At 29.8% G+C, this 26,326-nt stretch overlaps 4 protein-coding genes and 1 long non-coding RNA gene across 5 annotated transcripts in view; 1 reads left to right on the top strand and 4 right to left on the bottom strand.

Moving 5' to 3' along the window:
- Window positions 1-3,220: 3,220 nt before the first annotated feature.
- On the bottom strand, window positions 3,221-6,602 carry LOC149876439 (uncharacterized). The gene is made up of 2 exons (XM_090075379.1): window positions 6,481-6,602; window positions 3,221-6,357 (listed from the first exon to the last, which is right to left on the bottom strand). Exon 2 carries the CDS (start codon window positions 6,327-6,329, stop codon window positions 3,234-3,236), a length of 3,096 nt encoding a protein of 1,031 aa, XP_089931505.1. The 5' UTR covers window positions 6,330-6,357; window positions 6,481-6,602; the 3' UTR covers window positions 3,221-3,233.
- LOC149876438 (uncharacterized) lies at window positions 6,289-7,219 on the bottom strand. Its single transcript, XM_090075380.1, has one exon. It carries the CDS (start codon window positions 7,163-7,165, stop codon window positions 6,425-6,427), a length of 741 nt encoding a protein of 246 aa, XP_089931506.1. The 5' UTR covers window positions 7,166-7,219; the 3' UTR covers window positions 6,289-6,424.
- A 3,030-nt stretch (window positions 7,220-10,249) lies between these two features.
- Window positions 10,250-26,326, top strand: part of LOC149876435 (uncharacterized) — a 32,359-nt gene continuing 16,282 nt past the window's right edge. Inside the window, exon 1 of the mRNA XM_090075304.1 lies at window positions 10,250-11,013. Coding sequence (XP_089931430.1) covers window positions 10,906-11,013 — 108 coding nt within the window. The 5' untranslated portion in view covers window positions 10,250-10,905. The remainder of the gene's footprint in view (window positions 11,014-26,326) is intronic.
- On the bottom strand, window positions 10,261-12,718 carry LOC149876437 (uncharacterized). Its single transcript, XR_016448691.1, has 2 exons — window positions 12,355-12,718; window positions 10,261-11,883 (listed from the first exon to the last, which is right to left on the bottom strand). It is a non-coding gene; the product is annotated as an uncharacterized LOC149876437 (long non-coding RNA).
- On the bottom strand, window positions 20,971-23,812 carry LOC149876436 (uncharacterized). The gene is made up of 2 exons (XM_090075306.1): window positions 23,436-23,812; window positions 20,971-23,110 (listed from the first exon to the last, which is right to left on the bottom strand). The coding sequence occupies exons 1-2, from the start codon at window positions 23,452-23,454 to the stop codon at window positions 21,087-21,089; spliced, it is 2,043 nt and encodes a 680-aa protein (XP_089931432.1). The 5' UTR covers window positions 23,455-23,812; the 3' UTR covers window positions 20,971-21,086.

Genomic DNA, 26,326 nt, shown 5'->3' with positions numbered 1-26,326 from the left:
TGATATACTAAAAGTAGAACTTTTACCATTAATTGTGAAACCACCAACCAAAAGTTCTTTAGCTTCTTAAATCTACTGGTTCTGGTTTTCCTTCACTACCATAAAAAGCAATCATGAATACATCGTTTTCCCACCACAATCCAAGTATCGGCCTCAATCGAGAATTAGGAAACATAAATATTTGTAAGCTACCTATATTACATATTATTGATTTAGCTTCAGCATTAAACTCAAATTCCTTTTCATTTGATTTCACTATTTCATTTTTAAGGCCAAAATAAATACATTTTCCTCTGCATAGATTGCCTGTTTCAATGTTTTGTGTTGTTTTCAGGAGGGTTCTAGCATCATTCAGGCCGTTTTCCCCTGAAAATGCAAAGAAACTTATTCACACATGCGCAAGGTACCCTGAATTCTGGGAAACATTTATAAAAACTTCCTTTCAAAGTTGATTTACGTTGAAATATTTCATCATTAAAATAGCATGTAGTTTACAATAGCATGTCATTTTCTTACTTAAAACCCAAAATTAATATTATTATGACTTATACCGTTCAAACATTAACATAAATTTAGCAACGTATATATTGTTATTCCTTTTTAGAAACAAGTTTCCGCCATTTTAGATGAATGCTTCTTTACATAATAGCGGTCATTTATAATGACTGTTCTGTATCAAATCAGTTCTGCAATGAGTTTAAACATTTTTTTCAGTTAACTGGTCTATAAAAGACATATTAAGTACATTTATACTCAACCTAAAATAAGACATCTATTAGTTTATGTCTACTTTATGCAATTATGAGTTAATCTAATTTATGCAATTAATACTCGTCTTCAATTGAACATAATTAGAATCTCTGTAACTAGACATTTTTTCGATGTCTAATATACGTCAAACGTATACACATCTACGATAGATATAAATTACAGTAGTCTTAGATGTTTTCTTACCAGCTAGGATAGCAAGGGGGAAGGGGGGTACTTTCCTTTACATTTAATACCTAATCTTATTAGGTTTTTATAAAATAGCTATACACATGGTGTCTTGACAACTTTATCCTTATGGAAGTCTATAAATATATATAAGCATTGATTATTATAAAATTAGACTTTTGGATGTAAAAAAGAAATTGAGATAAAGTAATTTATTATTCATTTTAATATTTGCATAAAAGGTTTTAAAAGCTGTTAATAAAATTATAAGTTTAAGTTAAAAAAAAAGATAAATAAAATGTTAGTTATGATTTCCATAGGCTCGTGATTCGCAACTCTGTTACTGTATTTACAATTTAAAATGATCAAGAATTTAAAAATGCTCCAAACTTAAAGAATCAATACGCTGAGAACATTTTTTACTCGTTGTTTTCCGAGGCGTTTTAAAGATGGATACAATAAATTTGCTTTAAAACTACCCAATATATTTCGCTTCTTTTTCGGTTTATGGACAAGGATTACCTAGAATCTTAAGACGTAGGAGCATCTCATTTTAACCATTTTTATTAACGAGTGATAATCATTTGATTTTCTTAAACTTTTATGACGACCGAGTTTCTAACTGTTTTCTTACCAACTCTTCGTTTCTTTATTATGGATTTTCACAATTTTATAGTTCGAAAATCTCTAATGCAGAATATTTTGTAGAAAGATTCATTGTTGACGTTTGCAAAGTAAATAATATATTGTACAGACTTTAAATTTAAATGTTCTGTGTTTTCGTTTTGTATTTTGTTAAATTAAAAGAAGTAAATGTTTTAGCTGATTGCTTGCTTTTTATTCTTATTTTATAAAAGAGAAACAATATTTTTTTTTTTTTTTTTTTTTTATTTTTTTGTTCTTTAATCTTTATAAACTCGTAATATATAATACAATCTTTACAGTTTAAGTATAGTTAAAAAAAAAAAAAAAAAAAAAAAAAAAAAAAAAAAATCACAAGATTACGTTATAACAAATATTATATGAAATAAAACTGTAAAGTGTTAGATTACTTCAAAGAACGCGGGAAACTTGCAGAAGACCGATGGTCTTGTCATCAAGAAACCGCTTTGCGTTATTAATATTTTTGGATACTTCAATTTAAAATAAATTTATATTTAAAAAATCATGTCATCAGTTTCGACAGAATGAAAGTAAAAATGCAAAAAACAAAGAATGCAGACAAAACAAAAAAAAAAAAAAAAGAAAAAAAAAAAATTTTTTTTTTTTTTTCTTTTTAATTTTTTAATTTTATTACAATACATTAATTGAATGAAAAGTTTATGAAAGGTTTTTTGTTACTTTTTATTTTACTAAATAAGCACGAAGGAAATATCAGTACGTCTTATTGTGTTAAAATCTGCAAAAAAATAAAATAAAAACACTGGAGTGATTAAATTTGGACCTTTTTTTTTTTTTGAAATGTTGTTTAATAAGTGTTATTTTCTAATTCTTTTTGTGAATAGGAAATTCATGTTTAGAAATTAAACTATTTTTTTTGTTATGTTCGGTACCGGTTAAATCTTCGCACATAATGGAAAATAAGCCAATTATGATTGCAATTTAATTTCCGCGCCATATCTTCGTTTTGGGAAAAAAATAAATTTCATATACTCACTGTAAAGATTTCTCTTTTGCATAAATAACTTAAAATTTGATGGAATTTTTATTTTTTTTTAATTATATTTGAAAAAAATATATATTAGGAACTTTTCTTTACATGGCAATAAATAAAAACAAATTGAAGTTTAAAAGAAAAGATTTCTTATTTTCTTAATCTAAATAATTTATGCTAAATTCCTTGATAGTCTTTCCTTTCTTAAAGGTTATTTCTTAAATATAAATAAATAAGAAGATGAAAATGAACTGTCGCTTCTAAATATAAATATATTATTTTAACTTTCTAAAAACGAGAAAATATCATCATGAAATCTAAATTTTGTTGTAGAGAACATTTAACTTTCTGTAAAAAATTTTTTTTGGACTTTAATCAAAACTTTAAACAAGCTTTATAAAAATTAATACACATAAATATAAGTAGGTACACGATTTGCTAAATAGGTAATATAAAGTCGTTTTTTAATATATAGTGTTGATAAATAAAAATTTATTTATTTATTAGTGTTGATAAATAATATAATTTATTACTGTTGTTGTTGTTGTTTGTTTTTGAGTTATTTACAGTTTTTAGAGTTATTAGAGTTGATATTGGTTTCGGAACAAAGTTAGTTTTATATATAGTTTTGAATGTTTTAGGCTTAATAAAAGTTCATAAAGTTGTTAGTGTTTAAAATAAGATCTTTTAATAATGTTTTCAGAGTATTTAAGTTATTCGATTTTTCCAGTTGGGTATTTTTGGATACTAATTTGTTATATAGACAAGGACCACGGTACGAAATAGAAAAGCGCGAGAGAGTAGTTTTTTGGAAAGGTACTTTGAAGTTTCCCGTTCCTCTGGTATGGTATCTATTGTTGCTATTTTGAAAGAAATTCTTTGAAAAGTGAGAAGGAACAAGTCCAAGTTTATATTTGAGCATAAATAACAAATTTTGGAATATATTGATTTGATATACATTTAATGCTTTCAAATTTTTTAATAGTGGCTCAGCATGCGAGAGTCTATCCTTATTAAAAACTATTCTTGCAGCATGTTTTTGTTTTCGATATAGTGTGGTTAGTTTGGATCTATGTGTACTCGCCCATGCAACATTAGCGTATATGTAGTAGCTTTGTATGAACGAGAAGTATAAGAACTTTAAATTATCAGGAGACAGTATAGAACTTGCTTTGTAAAGGATACCAATGTTTTTTGATATTTTAGTATTTAAAATATCTATATGTGATTTCCAAGAGATGTTCTCATCAATAAGTATCCCTAGAAATTTAGTTGCTCGGGTTCTCTCTATTTCTTTATTATCTATATTTAACGAAGGTAAATCGGAAGGTATTTTTATAAAGTTAGGATGAAAAAGAATGTATTTGGTTTTTTCTGTGTTTAGCGATAATTTGTTAGATTTTAACCAACTGTTTATTTTTTCAAGTTCAGTATTTGTAGTTTCATAAAGTTCTGTAATAGATGAGGATGCATAAAATAAATTAGTGTCGTCTGCGAACATTATGACATCCAATTTACTCGAGGCTTTAGGAAGATCGTTTATGTATATTAAAAACAAAAGAGGTGCAAGAATGGAACCTTGGGGGACACCGTATTTTATTTTGAGTAATTTTGAAGCTTTTTTTTTATGAGCAATAACGCATTGTTTTCTGTCTAGTAAAAAATTTTTGAACCAGTTTAGTGCAACACCTTTTATCCCATATTTTTCCATTTTCCTAATTAAAATAGCGTGATCTACTGTGTCAAACGCCTTAGATAAATCAACAAAGACTCCAAGGACGTATTTTTTGTTTTCAAAGGAGTTATTTATATTATTAATAAGATCTAGAATTGCGTGTTCGGTTGAATGTTGCTTTTGGAAGCCAAACTGTTTTTCATTTAGGATTTTGTTATTTGTTAGATATTTATACAGTTTATTGTATATTACTCTCTCCAAAAGTTTTGAAAATACAGGTAGAACTGAGATTGGTCTGTAGTTATTTAGTGTAAATGAATCTCCGGTTTTTAATATTGGTATTACCTTAGCTATTTTTAATTTATTCGGTACAGATCCTGTAATAATTGAAGATTTAAATATTTCATATATTGGTTGTTTTATCACTGAAAACACATTTACAACTATATAGCTACAAATGTCGTCTATCCCAGGAGCCTTATACGTCTTAAGTGAGTTTTTTGCAATTTCTAGTTCTTCATGGTTTAGTCCAGAGAAAATATTTAAACAGAGATGTTGGTTTGTGATATAGGTTTCGAAGGAGATATCAGGGCATTGAATATTTGAAGCCATGTTAGGGCCTATGTTTGCAAAAAAGCTATTAAAGTTTTCAGCGATAGAATTTTTGTCGATATATTCAGTTTCATTAACGATAATTTTATCAGGTAAATCATTTGATTTTGTATGGTTTTTACCTATTATTTCTTTCAATATGTTCCAGGTTTTTTTAATATCACCTTTGCTTTTTTGTAGTTGTTTTGAATAATATATTTTTTTAGAATTCTTTCTAATTTTTTCAAACAGATTTTTGTATTCCTTGTATGTAGTTAAGTTAGTTTCATTTCTGTTTTTTAAAAACTTGATATATAATTTTTGTTTTGTTTTTGATGATTTTCTAATCCCGTTAGTTATCCATGGGCAGTTTAAATGTTTTAACTTTATTTCTTTCTCTTCAACAGGGAAATGTTTATTGTAGTGGTCTAGAAAAATATTAATAAACAAATTGTATGCGGAGTTTGTGTGTCCAAGGTTACATTCTTGATATACTCCATCCCAATTTACTATAGATAGCGAGTCTTTAAAATTTTTGATAGAGATTTGATTGATTTTTCTTTTATAAATTTTGGTTTTGGTATTGTTAAAGGTTTTTAGATCTTGAGATAATGAAAAATAAATAGGAAAATGATCTGATATATCGGTTTTGATAATTCCTGCTTTTAAAGAGGTTTCTAGAAATGTATTTGTTAATATATTGTCTATAGCAGAAACGGAGGTTGGGGTTACTCGGGTAGGTTTGTTGATGATTGGGAGGATACACAATTGAAACAGATTATCAAAAAAGAGTTTAGTATCAGCGTTTTCTTTGTAGTTTAAACTGTTAATATTTAAATCCCCTATAAAGAAAATATTTTTTCCCTTATCATTTATTTTGAGAAAGATTTCATTAAAAAAATTTGTAAATTTATTTATATCACCTTCTGGAGGTCTATAGCAAGTGGAAATTATAATACTTTTTGATTTATTACCCGTTATCTCAATAGTAAAGACTTCACTATCAGTATCAGAGATAGAGAGGTCTTGTCTTACTTTAAACACTTGATTATTTCGGATATACGTTGCGATCCCTCCTCCCCTTTTATTTGTTTTTCTTTCAAAAGATATTAGTTTATAATTTGGAATTTGAAAATTTGTGTTCGTTTGAAGTAATTCATCAGAACACCACGTTTCGGTTATGCAAATCATACTAAATGAGTAATTGCAATCTATTAGAAAGTGTTTTAGTTTATCAAAATTTTTATTTATACTTCTTATATTTATGTGTATTGCAGTAAAATTATTTTTTAATGTTTCGAGTTCAATTTTAAAAGTTTCAGTTTCAAAATATTTCGAATCAAAATTATTTCTGTGAAAAATTTGCGCATCAGAGTCGTAAAAATCGTTTAGTAAAATATTATTAGCAGTTTCGAAGGCATTGAAACGCAGCGTTTCAAAATCTATTGTTTTGTTTATGTTTGCGTCAGTCATAGCGTAAAGTGCGATAAATCAAAACGTGCTAGCATAATAAAAAATGTACAGAACTATTTCACATATCTCGATTAAGTACTTTTTTAAAATTAAAGTTATTTACGAAAATCTCTGACGAATATTTTATCATATTTGATTATAGCAAATTTACCTTCCTTTCGGAATCTTTTAACATCTTCCCATAGCTTTTTTCTTATTTCCATCGTTTCGTTCGCGTAGTCTTCATTAATGAATATTCCGGTTCCTTTGAGTTTTTTTGATAGCGTTAAGATTTTATTTTTATTTTGGAAGTCTAGTAGTTTAATTATTATAGTTCTTGAAGAGTTATCTTCATTTATTTTTCCAATGCGGTGAGCTCTTTCAATTATTACGTCTTCAGAGATTTCCAGTTTATTTCTAAATAGATCTTTAACTTTCTTTGTACAGTCATTCCAAGATTCCATGGGCAGCTCAGATAAGCCATCAATCCTTAGGTTATTACGGCGTGAACGATTTTCAAGGTCAATATTTTTTTTTTTTAAATTGTTAATTTCGCTAGCCATCAGACTGTTTGTTTCCGATAATTTTTTTAAGAAATTTTCTTCCTGAAAGTTGATGCTTTCCTTTATATCGTTGATGTCTTTTTCAATTATTTTAACCTTCGATTTGCTTTTATTAAACTCGTTTTCAAGTTTGTCAAGCCGATCTGTTAATATTTTTAGATTTGCACTTATGATATCGCTAAATATCTTTTCCTGTTTTTTTAAAAGGTTGATAGTTTCACTAAGAATACCTTTTTTTTGTTCTTCCAGTTTGTTGGTTATTAGTTTTTCAATATTTTTCATTGTAACTTCCATATTGAAAATTTTTTCAAAAACACGTCTTGCTCTTACGATGCCGCAAAAAAAAAAAAAAAAAAAATTGCGCGTATTGCGCGTATTGTGATACGAGACAATATGAAAATCCGCATTTTCTGATAAGAAAACTTGTACAACAATTATTTTGTAAACTTGTCGCAGTGTTTTTGTTTTTTTTATAAATGCAATTTGATTGAAGCAAAGGTTTGAATGCTTTCTATTTATATGTGTTATGGTTTTTGTATTGAAATTAATCAGAATTTAAGTTTTATTAAGTTGGCTCTCGTAAGTAATTGTTAATCATTCTTCTATGTTGAATAAAGTTATATCAATTTTTTTATTACTTTCTTCAAAGCGTAGTTATTTGTCAGCTTACCTAAATTCATTAGCTTATTTGGCACGTATTTTAGAGAGCTCTTAACAACTTTGTATATATTTGTAGCATTTTTCTCGTGCATGACTAATTTTGCAATAATGCGCATAAACTTTTAGGGGTAAAATTTAAAATTGGAGCTGCAAACTGATTGGTTGTGCATCATTTTTGATGGTAAGCTTTAAACGAATCAAGAGTGCTTTAAAAAGCAACCATTTTTTTAATTTTAATAATTCAAATAACAAATGATAGTCACAAGTCTTTTTAATAGATGTTTTATTAGCTATAACAAGAGCCCACAATTGGCTGAGAACACATTAGTTAATTACGGTTTTTTCAGCAGTTCTTTTGCTAACTCAAAGATAATTTCCAAACATTCGAGGTGATTATTTCAGAAACATGCACTAATATCCATGGTCACTTGACATACACTACCGTGCAAAAGTCTCCGCTCATGTGTAATATTTGCAAGGAACAGTAAATGCAATACATTTTAGGATGATTTTAAATGTATAAAAAGAAAAAAATGTTAATATAAAAAGTTGATGAGGCCAAATCATAATTTTGCATACTTTTTCCTTTTCTTTTTGTTTCAAATAATTTTGTTTACCTTTGTTTTGTTGAGTTCTGCTGCTAAAAACATGGCAGAAATTTTTCTATATGAATAACCTTTTTCACGTAAAATACATATAAAGTTCTTCAGTATTCTTTATTAAATTTAAAACTGCACAAAAGTTTTAACCAAAATATTTTTTGTAAGCTTAGGTTTGACAGTAGCATGATACTTTCCGGCATGGTAAGGATGTTTTCAGTAATTTTAATTGGTTGCTTTTAATAGACTTATGTTTATATTTATACTTGAAAATGGGATTAGTGTGCGCATTTAATGTCTTGAATTTAATAAAGAATTTGAGAAATGGTGAAAGTAAAGAAAGAATATTGTGAAGAACTTCGTGGCAAAATATGTATTTTACGTGAAGAAGGTTATTCATATAGAAAAATTGCTTCCAGGTTAAAAATATCCGAATCAGGTGTGAGATATGCTCTACAACGATTGCATGATATTGGTTCCAACAGTGACAGATCACGTTCTGGAAGACCAAGAGTTACATCACGGCAAGAAGATACGTTTATTGTTGTGTCCAGCAAAAGAAATAGAAAAATTCCAGCCACAATTTTAACAGCAGAACTCAACAAAACAAGGGTAAAGCCAGTATCAACTGATACTGTAAAAAGAAGACTAAGATCAGTCAACTTAATTGGACGCATTGCTGCACGTAAACCTTTGTTGAGGGCAGTAAATAAGAAGAAAAGATTGGAATGGGCAAAAATGCATAAAAATTGGGGATTAGAAGATTGGAAGAAAGTTCTATGGACAGACGAGAGTAGGTTCGAACTTTTTGGTGCCCGACGTCGCGTGCATGTTAGGCGTTTACCTAATGAAAGAGTGCTTCCTCAATGTATACAAAGTACTGTAAAACATGGAGGTGGTAATATTATGCTTTGGGGATGTTTTGGCAATGGGTTAACTGGAGATTTAGTTAAAATCACATCTACCATGGATAAACACATGTACCATAATATTTTGGTTAAGCACGCGATTCCATCTGGTATTCGTATAATTGGGAAAGGATTCATCATGCAGCAGGACAACGATCCAAAACATGCATCTGGATTATGCAAAAATTATTTGAAACTAAAAGAAAGGGGAAAAGTTTGCAAAATTATGACTTGGCCTCCTCAATCACCAGATCTATCACCCATCGAAAAGTTGTGGGATGAACTAGATCGGAAGATCAGAGAAGCAGATAAAACATCTTTTATTAATCAGCAAATGCTATGGGAACGTTTGCAAAAAGCTTGGAATGAGATAACAGCGGAAACCATGAATAAATTATTAGCCCGAATGCCAAGATTATGTGCTGCTGTTATACGCTCCAAGGGGTCTCATATTGATGAAAATAAAATTTAACATTTACAACTTTGTATATTAACATTTTCTTGATTTTATATATTTAAAATCATCCTAAAATGTATTGTATTTACTGTCTAATTCATTGTTTAATAAACAATTAAAAATAAACGCAATTTTCTTGCAAACTTTTGTTACTTTATTAAAATATTACAAATGAGCGGAGACTTTTGCACGGTAGTGTATGTGTTTGCTTTTTCAAAATCATGTGGTATTCACGATCAAGTAGTTTCCACTACGCATAATTCCAAAGCCTTTTATCAAGTCTTTATAATGACAATATTGACTAATCTAAGAAAACTTTTTAAAAAATAAAAAATATTCTCTTTTTTTTTTTTATTCTTTTTTTGATGTTAAGCTTATTTAAAACATTTTTTGTTTTATAGATCTTACATGGGTAGGTAGAGTGTTAGGTGTATCAGGAAACGCCGCATATGCTTGGTCAATTAAGCTTTTCCCATTATCTGCGAGGTTTTATTTCACTGATATTTCCAACTTTTGTGAAACCACTTTACATTTTTAAATTTTTTTGTCACGTGCGTTTTTTGTGGATAAAATTATTGGTTGACTTCGAAACTGACAGTTTTTTGCCGCAGTTATCATTGGTTAACAGATGCGGGGCAAAACAACTGATAAAAAAAGCCATTAAGTCACTGGTCGCACCCTTTAAACATTCTGCGCATGAGTAACTTTACCAAATCCACTATTAAACTTTTGGTGTGCATTTTTTGTCAGATTTAGTTTTTCTGCTTTTGATGGATAACTTGTGTTAGTGTTTTATTATAGTTTAATAGTTTGAACGGCATATTGGATTTTAGTTCAGAGATAAGAAATAGTTTATAAATTATATTGAGAGAATTGCTCGGATGAACAGTTTTTTCATGAACGAAATTTTCATGAAGGAAATTGTAAAATGGATCCAATGAACTTTAAGTTTTTAGTTGAAAAATTTTTGAGAGAAAACACGTTTTTAATTTTGGTAAGATTTTAAATAATAAAATAAATAAAGAAGCCATAAAATAAGAAAGAAGATATATTAAATGTATGCAACGTTGAGCTGAAAAAAAGTTGTTTAAGGTACACACATTATTGATTTGCTGCTTTAAACAAAATTTGCAAACATTCGTTTCGGAGTAATTTCATCGGTTCTAAAATTCGCGTGTCGAATTAAAAGCTCATTTTTTATTTAAAAGGTAAATATGAAGACCACAGAGAGAAAAAAGTTTTTAAAATTTTTAAGTTATCCTCATATCAATTGAATATACAACTACCGGTTGTTTTCAATCAGGTTACAAGGGTGACCATGGTTTGTTTGGTTGTTATATTAATAATAATATATTGGTTTGTTATATTATACGTATATTAAAAGATTTCTTACATTTCAATCAAACAAGAATGCATGGGGTTAGATCACTGCTTTTTGTTGGAATTTGTGTTGTGATGGCATATGGCACTGACAAAGATAATAATGAGTTGCCGGATTTTGCAGATCAGATCCTTGAGGTTTGTTTTTAGTAATTAATTCTTTAAGAATACCAAACTATTCATTCAATTGCTGATTAAAAAAATATTGATTTACTTATTCAAAGATATAAAAACCATTTCAAGAGACTTGATTTTCCCGCCCTCATAAAAATTAGGATAATGATTTTTATTTGTTGGCTTTGCATTCTAGAACAAGTGCAATTTTAGTGAATCAAAAGTTTTTTGAAATAGTACATTCCTTGACCAGTCTTTTTGCTTGAGTTAATTTAAAAAATTTCAGAAAAAAAGCATTTAGCTGTTAAATTCATTTTTCAGTTTCTGGAAAAAGTTTGTCTCAAGGCAACAATGAACAAACTTAAAAAAAGTATTGGTGAATTCAAAGTCATTTTAGTCAATACCTAGGCTGATACCAATCTAACTAAAGTATTATTTTTATTTTTTACCCAAAATTGATTGGTAAAAACATGACTTTCTTTGATGGTAAAATGAGGTATTTTCCACTGAAAATACTTCATTTTTCAATCTAAGAAAATCATCTTCACGCATTTGTTATATATCCTCCATGCTAGTCAAAGACAGAACCTTTTTTATTCTTATGGTTATTTATGCAGAAGATTCTGACTCTGAATCGGCGTAAATAAAATACTTTCTGAACAGGACTTTTTAGAAATTATAAGTTCTCCATGTAATTGATGTAATCGCTAAAATGGTCTTATCTGTTTTAATTTTATTTGCAGCTTATTTCTTTTATTAGAAAACTTCGTTGCTAGACCTAAACTCACCATCCTTTCAGCTTTAGCCATATCCTTAACAAAATCTTTAATTGTACTTGAAATTAATTATAATTGATCTTTCTCACAAGTGCTGCATGCTTCAACCTGGGGCTCTCTATAAGAAAGAGAAAAAAGAAATGATATTAATTTAGTGAAGGTATCAAATTTTGAATTAAAAAATTTGTACTTCCTATTGGTATTTTATTGATCTTTTGTTAATCTTTTATAAACGCATCTGTATTGTGAGGGCGGCGTTTTTATATTATTAATTATGTTATTTTTTTCGTTTGTTAGTGTGTTGATGTGATGAGTGATTAGGGAGATATGGATTGTAAAATTGTGTGGAAGGTAGGTGTGGAGATTGGGATCGCGGTTAGTGGCGTGGGGATTACTTAGTTTGAAAAGGGCGAGGTTTGAGAATAGTTTGGTTAGGAATGGGCAAGGTTTAATCGTTATTGGGTAAGGTTGTGTTTGCCGTCCTCAGTATATTCTGTTATAATAAAGCTCAATAAATATTCTATTAGTGGATAATGGTTAGCACTCTTATCTTCATTATATTAATAAAATATAAATAACATTCTCTTACGCTTTTTGCAGTGTTCAATACTATTTATATCAATTACTTCTCTTTTTATATCTTCTTTTTATTACAAATATCTCTTCTTTATTTTAAACTTCTGGTTATTCTCCTTTAATCAATATTAAAATCTTCTTCTTTTCTTCCCTTTTTCAACTGCTTATTAAACTGCTTATAAAACTACTTGTTCATCAAAGTAGTTTTTTTAATCAAAAAATTCTTTCTCTTTGTAAAATTCATCTTAAAACTTTCTTAAAACTTTCTCTTTAAAACTTCGTCTTCTTTTCTTCTTCTCTCCTTCCAAAGAGAAGAAGAAAAGAAGTCGAAGTTTTAAAGTTTTAAGTCGCTCTAATCCATCATTCTATTTTATTTTATTTTTTTCGAGTTTTTATAGTTTTTGGTTGTTTTTCGGTTGCTATACCTACTCATCTTCTATTTATGCGGCAGGTTGATGAGTCTTCGCGTTTACGTCTTTTCCCAGTTGTTTAGCTTTTCTTACACTTTATCGTTTATGCATCTTGGTGTTTACGTCTTTTCCGAGTTTTACTTAACTTTTCTTCTTACGCTTTAACGTTTTTTCGTCTTCGTGTTTACGTCTTTTCCCAGTTGTATTTAACTTTTCTTCTTACGCTTTATCACTTAATTATATGAAGAGTTGATGAGTCATCTTGTGTACGTTTTTTTTAATTTAGTTCTCCCTCCTCACAGTATATAAAGTTATGTTTCAACTAACACATACAACTTACAATTTGCGTCTTTTTCATCGTGTTCTGTTGCTTATCTATCTCTTTTTATGACAAATTAATGATTAATTAATGCAGCAACACGTCAAAAACCGCTCTCTTCTGGGATTATCGAGATTGTTTGGCATTGAAAATTACTTAAGTCATTATTACAAATTCCAACTCTTTCAAAAGTAAATATATGGACAACTGGGAGTCTTTCTCGGTAATCTTCTTTTACTAGAATTACTAGAATTATTTAAACACTTACTAAAAAAGATTTATTCACATATGACCACAGACAAGGGTGGTACTTGCAATCTTTATTCAAACCAAATTAAACTCCTGATACAACATTATTATTCTAATTGACGAACTTTGTTCGTTTAACCCTAGCTTCTTCAATAGAGCTTCTTCTATACATTTTTGGATTCCTTATGCCTTTTTTTTCTCTTTTTATTTCGTTCTTGTGAACTGAACTTGAACATCCGAACTTGTCTTCTTTTCATGTTTTGTTTAAAGAAGCGACTAAGTGAAATCGTAAAGTTCGTGAAATAAATTTTTTTTTTTTTTTGGTGGAAGCTACAAAAGTTACTGACTGAGATTTTTTTAATTTTTTTTTAAAAAAAAAAGGGTTACAAAGAATAATTTAGGCAATTACGAACCTGATTTATGTTGTGTATCGTTAAAGTTGTTTCCATCTCTAAAGGATCGATCTGTGCAAAAAAGATAATTTCTGAAAAATAGTTTTTTAAGGGGTTTCTGAAAGAGTTAAATCATGTTTTCTAACTAAATTTTAAAAAATGATCGGAACTATTGGTAGTTTTTGAAAATTCTGACGCTCTTCGAAATCTTTCTCCGTTTGACTAACGATAAAGAAACGATGCGGTTGAAATCATTAACATCTGTTAATGATTTCAACCGCATCGTTTCTTTTCTAAAGCTGATTATTGTTTCTAAATCAAAAAAACGTTTTTCTTTTTTTTTTTCTTTTTTACTCCCAAATTTATAAAGTCTTAATGAGACATGTGATCATCATCAAAGTCACTCATCATGCTTCAGCGATCAAGTAGATTCTCTAGAATAAAATGTGCAATAGAGGAATAGATTTGTTATGTGTCTCTATAGGTTCTATCCTTCTTACACCATCCAAATAGACATCCTAACTTAACAGAAAAGGAGATGGAGTATGGAGAAATAGGAATGACAGCAAACAAAATTAAAGGAAGACATTTTCAAAGTTGGAAAACACTGGTTATAAGTTTGCTGGTCAGAAACTTTTCGCTGATATCTTTTACTTTTTTCAGAAAACTTGCAAAGAGAATGAGTACTAGTTAATATTCCAACAAGTTGCTAAGTTCTTCCACCCAATAAGATGAGTAGAGTAACGGAATATCTATTATTATTGAACAGATTTTGCTGTCTCTTTTTCATAAAGTTAAAGAAGCTTTCTAAGAATCTGTTTTTAGAAGTTAAATTTCAGGCATTAAATTTCTCAACATTTACGTTCTGACAAGTAACACAGCGTAGAACAAAAAAAGACTTACCGGTAAAAGAAGACACGGGCATCTTAATTTAAAAGACGGTCTTGGTACTTTGAATCATTACAATGATATGTTCTTTTGAACTTTAGACTGAAAATGCCATTTTTGGGCCCATGTTCTCCATTTTGGAAATTTTAAGAGGAAGAGAAAATATTTTTCAAATTTTTGATCATCCTTTTCTACGCTTTTTTAAAGTTTTCATTTTGAAAATATATTTATATATCTAGAAAAATTGAGATGCATAAACTTTACCATGAAATAATTATTCTCTTTATCAATTTTGGGAACCATACTAAGCAAGTAAAGTTCATCATATTTGCACAATAGTTATTGTGATATTGTAATATTGTCAATCTGAGCCTTATCATTTTTTTATTTATTGAGGAAATCAAATATAAGAGCAAAATAATCATCCTTAGATATTCGTTTCATCTTTATGATTGAAGTAGATGAAGGTGCATATTGATGGAAACTTCTTATTCCCGTAATAGTGGTTGCTATTGAAAATCGATGGGCAAGTGTCTTTCGTGTTAGCTTAATTTCTTCAGCAGTGATATATACAAACTTGATCACACTGATTGACTTTTGACATTATTCAAACATTGTTTCAGCAGACAGTGTTTGACCTGCGCTAAGACGCAAATTAGCAGTGGGAACAAGTTTTTTAAAAGTGCTAACAATATCATCATAACATACCTTTACATGGTGATTTGCCATGGGTTGTTGCAAAAAAGTTCTAGATGCAACTAACAGAAAAATTTTCAGCATGATGACATATGTTATAAATACGTTTGCAGTTTTTAAACTGCCCTGAACAGCCATCAGAAAAATGATGAAGTTTTGTGGTTGAAGATTAGTTCTGATATAATCAATTGTTTGATGCATAACTTTATGGATAAATCCAACATCATGATTTATATCATCTAAGATTGTGCGAACAGAAAACGTCTCCAACTTCTCATTTATCTAATAGGTGACAATTATTCCAATGAGTTTGAGAAGCGTCCGGTTTTATTGATAGGTCTTAAAAAGTAGAGTTTTTTAATCCGACAAATACTTCTATTCAGAGGGAATGGAAGCAAAAGTAGTATTGATATAAAAGCAACTATTTAATCCTTGGTGATCCAAAGGGTTGTTTTTTTTTTACTAAAACATTTGTTCTTCAACAAACAAGTATTTTCCACTTTCACGATCATGTAGTATCCGCTTCGTTAAATAACAAAGTTTTTTTATTATTCTTTTCTTTTTAAAAATCTGAGTTTACATAACAAATAGAAATCTTGAAAGGATCGTGTAAGCATCTTATGAGACTCTCTTTTTTTAAACAGTCTCCTTTGGATGTTAAGTTTCTTTCAAACAACTTTTTTTTTCATATTTTTCATATTTTTTAAATGCAGATTGAAAAGTATTGGCGTTTATAAATGCAAACTCTAATTTATACTGCTCATGAACTCAAATATTCGTTCCCATGGCATAGTCAGCTATAGGTTATGAGTAGCTTGTGCTTAATTTACTAAAAATTATGCATACTTGATCGATTCACAGTAATCATGGGATCAGATATTGCCAACCTAGCTGACCCGAGAATGCCACCTATATGGGGTGATACACATCCCAGGGTCACCTGGTGCAAATTTTAAAATCTTTTAGGTCTTCGTGAAATAAGTGACTTTGAAGTTACAAAAATGGAAAAAATTTACCTTTTATTTTTAACATATCAAAGTTGCTATAAAATATTCATTAATCATTAATCATACCTAATCATTAATCAAAGACCAATGAAATTTGGTGGCAATGTAGCCTATGCCAATACCAAGATTTGGTTAAAACTTTATCCTGATCCCTGTAGTATAACAAAAATTATGGTTGTTTTAGTGTTGATTTTTTGTTGATTTTTTTACTTTCAGTGCAAAAACTTTCCGATTATAGTCTATTACAAGTCCCCAGGCCATAATGACCCATTGCAAGCGTCCAGCTATGATGTGGGTAACACATGTGCTCTAGTTGAATATACCAACAACTTTATTAAATAAGGCTTTTCATGTTCTTACCATAATTTTTGGTTTAGGGGGTCAAAACTGTTGTACTTGATTGAGCCCTATTTACAGCATATGCACCATTTTCAATATAAAACCTTATATGACAGTGCTATTAGTGCCCCATAAACATTCTTTTAACTAAACCATGACCTTAGAAGTGAGTTGAAACATTTTTACAGATTTTTTGATGAAAATTTTAAAAAATCTTCACATTTTTTACTCTAGTAAATTTGCGCTTGTTCTACACATAGATTTAGCCCTGAGGATTTGTGAGCAAAGTAAAGACATGTGTTGAAAACTTTTTGCATGTAATTTTCAACTGGTTAACATGTATTGCGTGCTGAAAAACCCATTTCATGCATAAAAACAGCGGAAAATGCCTAGATTTTCCTTAGTGCTTTGTTTTCAAAGTCATTATCAAATGTACAAGTTGTAAAGTCCAATATATTTACACTAACAGTGAATTAGTTTCTAAAATTTATTCAATACTTTTCTTTTCTTGGCACTCTTTAATTCATTTGACATGACATTTAAAGCATTGGTCAGTTAACAATTGTTTACAATTTAATGGACCTGAAGTTAGAAAAAATATAATTTTTTTTTTTGTTACACCAAGGCATGAATATTGAAACAATCGGAATGTCCAATTCACTCAAGGCAGAGAGTTTCTTTAGATGTTCAAAGCACCCAAAGATCCTGAAAGCACATTTGTCACGCAAGACACGCGGTTCTTCGCTTTCGAACACAACCCGCTGAGAATAATACGTCCCAACAATTATAACAACTTTCACAGCTATATTTTTCAATGTGGCCAACAACAATTTTATAAAAGAACGCCCTGACAATAATAAAATCTAATATATCACAAACGAATGGTGATATACTAAAAGTATATTTTTTACCATTAATTGTGAAACCACCGACCAAAATTTCTTTAGCTTCTTAAATAAAATCAGCAAAAAACAAATCTACTTGTTCTGGTTTTCCTTCACCACCATAAAAAGCAATCATGAATACATCTTTTTCCCACCACAATCTAAGTATCGGCCAAAATCGAGAATTAGAAAACATAAATGTTTGTAGGCTATCTATATTACATATTATTGATTTAGCTTCAGCATTAAACTCAAATTCCTTTTCATTTGATTTCACTATTTCATTTTTATGTCGAAAATAAATATATTTTTCTCTGCATAGATTGCGTGCTTCGATGTCTTGTGCTGTTTTCAGAAGGGTTCTAGCATCATTTAGACCATTTTCCCTGAAAATGAAAAGTAACTTATTCACACATGCGCAAGGTACCCTGAATTCTGGGAAACATGCATAAAAACTTTCTTTTAAAGTTGAGTTACGTTGAAATATTTTGTCATTAAAATAGCATGTTGTTTACAATAGCATTTAATTTTATTTCTTAAAACCCAAATTTATTTTCATTATGACTAAAACCGTTCAAACATTAAAATAAATTTAGCAACGCATATATTTTTATTCCATTTTAGAAACATGTTTCTGCCATTTTAGATGAACGTTTTTTTACATAATAGCGGTCATATATAATGATCGCTATGTATCAAATAAATTCTGCTATGAGTTTAAACATTTTTTTCAGTTAACTGATCTATAAAAGACATATTAAATACATTTATACTCAACCTAAAATTAGACATCAATGTGTTAATCTAGTTTATGCATTTAATACTCGTCTACAATTGAACATAAATAGAATCTCTGTAATTAGGCGTTTTTTCGGTGTCTAATATACGTCTAAAGTAGGGCCCTGCGAATCGGCGTTTTTAGTTTCGAATCGAATCTCGAATCGGAGCAGGTCTTGATTCGCGAATCGAATCGAATCACGAATCGAATCACTAGTTGAAAGAAATTTAAGTTTTTTATATTTATTTTTATGTATACTATACAAAATATTACAAAATTTGAATGTTATTTGAACAAACTCTTTTTGTTACTTCTAGCCCAAATTAATCGTTCTCTGCCAAAGTAAACATTTCTGATTTAAATCGAGGGTCTAAGAAAGTAGTGGTAAGAAAAACGTCTTCACTTAAATCAAACCTCATTTCCAACTGCGTAATAAGATCGTCAACAAATTTACCCATCCCTCTTTTATCCATCAAGCGAAGATAATTTTTCAAAGTTGTAATGCACGGATAAACTAAACTAATGCTTACGCTTTTTTCCGCACTTAGTATAGTAGTGGCTTCAGATACTGCATTTTTTATAGGAGCGACTGTTGTTAATAATTGCACTTATGTTTCAGTTGGACAAGTCGGTGGCACTTTCATACAGTTTTTTTTTTGTGAACACTCAACTAGAGCAATCTCTATAGAATCATTATTTTTTTAAACCCATTCCAATAAGCTAGAAGTGCTGTTAAAACGCGTTTCCACATCCATTGGAGGCTTTGACTCAGGTTTTCCTTGAGAAATCTGATACTTTTTGAGAGTTGTCTGTCCAACTGATGATGAGTGAAAAAATCCTACTATTTTATGAGCCTTGCTAATTAATATAACAAGAATTGGTTGGTTGTGTATAGCTGATTTCACACAAAGTTGGAGTTTATGAGCACAACAGCCTAGCCAATCAAGCCCAAGAAGTTTAAGTGTGCATGGCATACTGGGAGTAGTATCGGTTGTAGCTCGGAAAATATTATCTGAAGTCAAGTCAAATTTTGACAGCACGTTTCTTAAAATTTCTTCAGTGGAAGTAGCTTTGTGACAAGCATTTATTACTTCCAGATTTACAACTGATAAACAGCATAATTCTAAAACCCAAGAGGATGAAATAAAGTGGCAAGTAGAAACAAGAAAGTTATCGCCATTGTCGGCTTTAAAGTGATCAAAAGTGATGCTAGTGTGAGGGTGGCGTTTTTCTTATATGTTATTATTATTCTATTTTCTTTTGCAGTAAAGGGGAAGGGGAAGGTTTGGGTTTAGTGTTATGCTTGGATTAGGTAGATGGAGGTTGGGAACGAGGTTAGTGGTCTGGGAAGTACTTGGTTAGGTAAGGGCGAGGTTTAGGGATAGTTTGGTTAGGAATGGGCAAGGTTTAATCTAAAAGGGCTAAACTTATAATCGCCGTCCTCAGTATATTCTATAATCTAATAAAACTCAACAAATGTTCTATTAATGTGTAATGGTAGCACTCTTACTCTTATAACTTTTATATAATACAAATAATATTCTCTAACGCTTCTTGCAGTGTTCAATACTGTTTATTTCAATTACTCCTCTTTCTTTTATATTTTCTTTTATTACAAATATCTCTTCTTTAATTAAATCTTCTGGTTATTCTCCAACAATCAATATTAAAATCTTCTTTTCTTCTTTTATTCAACTGCTTATTAAACTGCTTATTCCTCAAAATACTCTTCTTATCACAAAATTCTTTCTCTTCTTTAAAATCCTCTTTAATTCTCTTAAAAATCTTCTTTTAAATCTCTTTAAAACTCTTTTCTCTTAAAATTCTCTTTTGAATCTCTTCTTCAAAAACTCTTTTCTCTTCTCCAAAAAACTCTAATTCTTCTCCAATTCTTCTCCTAACAAAAACTCTCTCTCCACTTAACTGTCAGATTCTTTCTTTTTTGAGCTTTTATAGTTTTTGCTTGTTTTCCTGTTGCGATATCTTTTCATTTATTTATATGGCAGGTTGATGAGTCTTCGTGTTTACGTCTTTTCTCCGTTGTTTTTAACTTTTCTTCTTTCCGTTTTATCGTCTACTTACGTAATAGATCGGTGAATCATCGTGTATTAGTCTTTTCTGATCGTTGTTTTTAACTTTTCTAATTGTCGCTTTATCGTTTACGAATCTCCACGTTTACGTCATTTCTCAGTTGTTGTTTTTAACTTAATTCTTTTTGCTTTATCATTTATTTATGTGAATAGTGGCCGAGTCATCTTGTATGTGTCTTTTCCGATCGTTGCACAGTGGAGTATTTCACTTGAAAAGTTGAACAAAATTATTTTATGTTTATTATCGATGTGATATGTAGTAAAAAGAAGTTTAGGGTCATTATATTGTATTAAAAACAATTGGTCACACATGAAATGTAAAAAATTTATATATTAAAACAAAAAATACATATTTTTATACATCTTACATACTTTACAAATATCTATAACTTTACAACTATTTAACATAATGATAAATAACTAAATTTATAATTCTAAAAAGGATAATCACACTTGAAAGATGCATCTAAACCTATACTGGGTTTCTCAATCATTGAACTTTATCCTTAGGTTATACCTGTTGTTATGAATTATTTTTCGTTAAAGGATTAAATCCTATGGTTAATCCGCTACAAGGGGCTAATGATTTGACAACCAAACAGTTTGAAATTAACAATCAAAATTTATTATTATAGCCCTATATTTAATCCAAAATAAAATAAAATATTTTTGTACATGTCAATGCAATCATTTTCAATCAGAATCAATATCTGATATGTCGTCAATCGTCATCGCTTGTGAGTCTTCTAATGTTTCCGGCATCAAGAGTCCTATTGTCTCACTGGAGAACGGTTTTCTTTTTTTCAGGGGTCTTTTTCTCATACTGCTTAGCAAAGGATCCGAAGTTAGCAGAAGTCTGTTTAAAATATCTCTATTACAGTTTTCTCGCGAAGACTTCCTCGCATAATTCTGTCGATAAAGATGGAAATGTTTGTTTCTGGCTTCGGCTGCTTTTTCTGATAGCTGGCCAATAAGCAGTATAGCCTGTTCAATTATTGTGGTGCCATGTCTTAAAACTTTATGCATAGTCGGCGTCGTTGGGTGCCATGCATATAAATCAACATAAAGTTTAGCCGTCTCATTTGCAAAACTTTCAAAATTTTTTACATTAATTTGATGCTTACTCGAAATTGCTTCCAAAATGACATTACATTTTTTTATAAGAGTTATATCAACCCCTGTGATGCGGGAAGCGGTTAAGGGATCGGCGAAAAATCTTCTTGATGTATTCCCATCATTACTGTTCCCAAATCCAGCCTTAGGAATATCAACCAACAGCCCTAATTCATCTTTAAAGGCATTTTGAATTTTTTGTTTTGTTTCCGCTAGTATTTTTTTATCTTCTTCTGTTCTTGCTTGCCATTTTTTTATTGGTATTTTATACGACATATGCAGCAAGGATTCAAAAAATCTGTTTCTTGCGTGCAGTATTGATAGCCCAAAGTTCAGTGTTTCACGGCTTTCTGTCGTTTTTTTATTCAAGTCATCAAAATCTTTTGAAGTTTGCCCACATATATAGCATCTCATTGTTGATGTCGTATTTGTAGCAGCATTGCAAACTTTTCCATCAATCATAGTAAAAAGAAATACATGCTTTATTTGCAAATTACCACCAAAAGCGTTTATTATTTCACTTTTTCTCAAGCCTTTTATTTGGTTCTCTATGTATTCGATTTCATCATTCGTTACGTCTTTGCTCTCCCGAATAAAACGGATTCTTATTGGTCGGCAATACCTTGTAGATGATGGTGCTGGGTTTTGCCAAAGCACCTTCTTTTGGTTACCAATATGGCATATGAGCCGTAGGGGCACAAAAGAACTTTGAAATATGTTAGCGTCGCTATCATCGCTGTTTTGAAATTTTTGTTTAAACGTTTGTTGTTGCGAGCCATCAGAACCCCATTTCGAAATCAATTCTAAATTATTTCTTTCTTTTTCATTTAAATTTTCAATAATTTCATTCATATAACAACATAATCGCCTAGACGTGTGATCCAGAAGATCTTGTAATTTAATTTCTGAACAAGTTTCTGTAACTGTTATCGATTCTTCTGGTGGATAACATTCCTCTTTGGCTTTTTTTATAAGTGAATAACATGGATAGATATTCTTGTTGGCTGCATGAATAATTTCATATTGTTTTTTAGTCATATCAGCTTCCACAAAAATTGACAACGCTTCTGATGGTGTGTGCTTTTTAATGATATCTTCAGTAGATGTGTCACTTTTTCTATATTGTTTGGCTTTTGTTGGTGTAAATAAAATTTCCTTTATGACGTTAGACGCGTCACTGTTCCCTGCAGCACGTTGACTCATTTGAGCAGCATACATCAACTGCTCACAAGGTATATGTTCCCTTAAAACCCTTGTTTTTCGCCTTCTCGTTGGTAAACTCGATTCATAAAATTTTTTTGACGGTCGGCCGGGTTTTGCTACCGTCCAAGTTGGTCGAGCTATGGTGGTATTGAGCCATTGTTTGTTATTTTTTAAAAAACGCTCTCTTATACGGCTAGCGTTTTCCCATTTTTGTTTAAATTGGAACTTAAAAGGTGAAAAAATGGTTTTTAGTGCACTTTCTTCATTTGCAGGGCATTTAGTTATGTTTTTAAGGTGTTCTAATAAAAACACGAATTTGTCGTCAATTTTTTCCTCGGAACTTTGCTCCAAGACTTCATAAAGTGATTGTCTAGTCATCTTTATTGTGATAGCTTGAGATTCTACAATAAAAATATGAATTAAATTAAGTAAAAGTTTTAATCACAAAAAAAATGTATTTGCCTTATTGACTAAAAAAGTTAAAAAAATCTTAGGGCGCGTACATGCGCAACTTTTTTTTTTTTAAATGGTAAATAGAATATCTAAGGTTTACGTGAAGCACAAGCTCGTAGCTTAATAAGGCTTAATTGATATTCAAAAACACTTTTTAATATCGTGTATATAAAAAAAAAAACGTTAAATTTTTTACATCAAATATAATTGATGAGAAATGTGACAGTAACATATAAAATAGAGAAAATAAATATACCCAAAAATTGAGCTTACCTTTTTTTTCAATATCCATTATGGTTTTTAAAATTTGTCACTAACCACAAACTCAAAAAACGATTTGTAATAATGCTCGTCAACAGGAACGTTGAAAAACAATTGAATTCATTACCACAATTACTCGATTTTTAAAGCTGCCCCAATAAGGTGGGAGGGAGATGGGTAACCGAAATGACCATTTAGGGATGTAACCTTTATTAAGCTTTAACAATGCACCAATAAAAACAGATTTTGACAAAATTTTGAAAATTGACTTTTGATCAACTTTTTCGTATAAATACTCCACTGTGCGTTGTTTTTAGCTTTTCTTATTATCGCTTTATCATTTACGCGTCTTCGTGTTTACGTTTTTCCACAGTTGTATTTAACTTTTCTTCTAACGCTTTATCACTTATTTATGTGAAGAGTTAGTGAATCATCTTGTGTATGTTTTTCTATCGATCGCCGCTTTTTATTTTAGTTTTCCCTCCTCACACTAGGTTTGGAGATTAACTGGCTTTTTATACTTTGTTGGAGGTTAATATATAAATCATCGACCATGTCACCTAAATTTCGAGATAAAGTGATCGGATGTGGTGGATGATATTACCCTTGAGTAAGCACCGAGCACAGATTAATAAAGCCAGATCCAGAAGTTGTCTCAAATGATTTTCCATCTTTAATTACAAATCTAAGCACTGCACGGTCGTAGTTTTTTTAATAACTGTATCTATTGAAGGTCGAATAAAATACAAATTTAACAAGGAACTTAATGATTGCTCGATTGTGTTATCGGAATTCTTTTATCTTTTAGTAGCAGATGTGCGCTTTTTTGTTGCTTCTACGTGTAGTTTTTTATGGTAACGTTTTAAATGGTTCCATAGATGAGATAAAGTTCCAGTTTTCTGAACAGAATACTTTTTGTTGCAATTTTCTTGTTTGCATTGCCAGAATACTCCTTTTTTTTCAAAGAATTCTTTAACTGCCGATTTTTTAGAAGTCATTTTATAGCTTGATGCGAAAATAGCTTGATGTAGCACAAACAAAAAATATCGAATTTAAAATTACTTTAGTGAAAGCGAAGTCAAACATTAACGACGCAAAAAATAAAACCTAACTTTTGCGTTACTAAGTTGCGTTCCGCTCTGTTTAAGTCCCTAATTGACAATTAATTTTAATTAAAAGTATGTTTACGTTCCAAAATTACTCTACCGCTGAATTTTCTGATAACATAAATATTGATATTTTGAAAACTTTTTAACGCCATTTGTATGAAAACATAAAGTAACTTAAATAAAAAAATGATTCGAAAAACTCGAATCATTTTTTTCGAATCGAATCTCGAATCGAAGCGACATTTGATTCGCGAATCGAACCGAATCGAAGCGATTCGCAGGGCCCTAGTCTAAAGTATACACATTTACAATAGATACAAATTGGATTAGTCTTAGATGGTCTTTACCAGCTTGGATAGTAAGGGGGGAGTGGGAGTACTTTCCTATACATTTAATGCCTAATCTTATTTGGATTCTATAAAATAGCTATACACATGGTGTCTTGACGACTATATCCTTATGGAAGCCTATAAATATATATAAGCATTGATTATTATAAAATTAGACTTTTGGATGTAAAATAGAAATTGAGATAAAATAATTCATTATTCATTTTAATATTTGCAAATAACGTTTTAAAAGCTATAATAAAATTATTAGTTTAAATTTAAAAAAAAAATGTTAGTTATGATTTCCATAGGCTAATGATTCGCAACTCTCTTACTATATTTATAAATTAAAATGATAAAGATTTAAAAAATGCTCAAAACTTAAAGAATCAATACGCTGAGAACATTTTTTACTCGTTGTTTTCCGAAGCGTTTTAAAGATGGATTGGGATAAATTTGCTGCAAAACTACCACATAAATTTCGCTTTTTATTCGGTTTATCGACAAGGATTACATAGGCTCTTAAGACGGAGGAGCATCTCATTTTAACCATTTTTATAAACGATTAATAATTATTTAACTTTCTTAAATTTTTATGATGACTGAGTTTTAAACTGCTTTCTTACCAACTGTTCGTTTCCTTATTATGGATTTTCACAATTTTAAAGTTTAAAAATCTCTTATGCAGAATATTTTGTAGACAGATTCAGTGTTGACATTTGCAAAGTAAATAATATATTGTACAGATTTTAAATTTAAAAGGTCTGTGTTTTCGTTTTGTATTTTGTTAAATTAAAAGAGATAAATGTTTTAGCTAGGTGATTTTTATTCTTATTTTATAAAAGAGAAACAATATTGCGCGAATTTTGATACGAGACAAAATGAAAATCTGCATTTTATGATAAGAAAACTTGTATAACAATTATTTTGTAAACTTGTCGCAGAGTTTTAGTATTTTTTAAAAATGCAATTTGATTGAAGCAAAGGTTTGAATGCTTTCTATTTACATGTGTTACGGTTTTTGTATTGTAATTAATCAGAATTTAAGCTTTATCAAGCTGGCTCTCGTAAGTAATTGTTAATCATTCTTCTATGTTGAATAAAGTTATATCAATTTTTTTATTACTTTCTTCAAAGCGTAGTTATTTTTCAGCTTACCAAAATTCATCAGCTTATTTGGCGCGCATTTAAGAGAGCTCTTAACAATGTTGTATATCTTTCTTTTAGAGAGCTCTTAACAACGTTGTATATCTTTCTTTTAGAGAGCTCTTAACAACGTTGTATATCTTGCTTGCAGTTTCCTTGTGCATGATTAATTTTGCAATAATGCGCATAAATTTTTAGGCGTAAAGTTTAAAATTGGAACTGCAAACTGATTGATTGTGCAAAAATTAAAAATATTCTCTTTTCTTTTTCATTCTTCTTTTGATGTTAAGCTTATTTTAAAAAAATTTTTGTTTTATAG

The sequence above is a fragment of the Hydra viridissima genome, unplaced genomic scaffold, assembly GCF_058129835.1.
Source record: "Hydra viridissima isolate aposymbiotic clone 2 unplaced genomic scaffold, HvirCarnegie_v1 scaffold_20, whole genome shotgun sequence".
NCBI classification, from domain to species: Eukaryota; Metazoa; Cnidaria; class Hydrozoa; order Anthoathecata; family Hydridae; genus Hydra; species Hydra viridissima.
Note: the sequence above shows the minus strand (reverse complement) of the source record. Positions and strands in the feature narration are given on the sequence as shown.

Coding starts and splice junctions, on each gene's coding strand:
- LOC149876438 (XM_090075380.1), bottom strand. CDS start 7,165: ATGGAAGTTACAATGAAAAATATTGAAAAACTAATAACCAACAAACTG.
- LOC149876439 (XM_090075379.1), bottom strand. CDS start 6,329: ATGACTGACGCAAACATAAACAAAACAATAGATTTTGAAACGCTGCGT.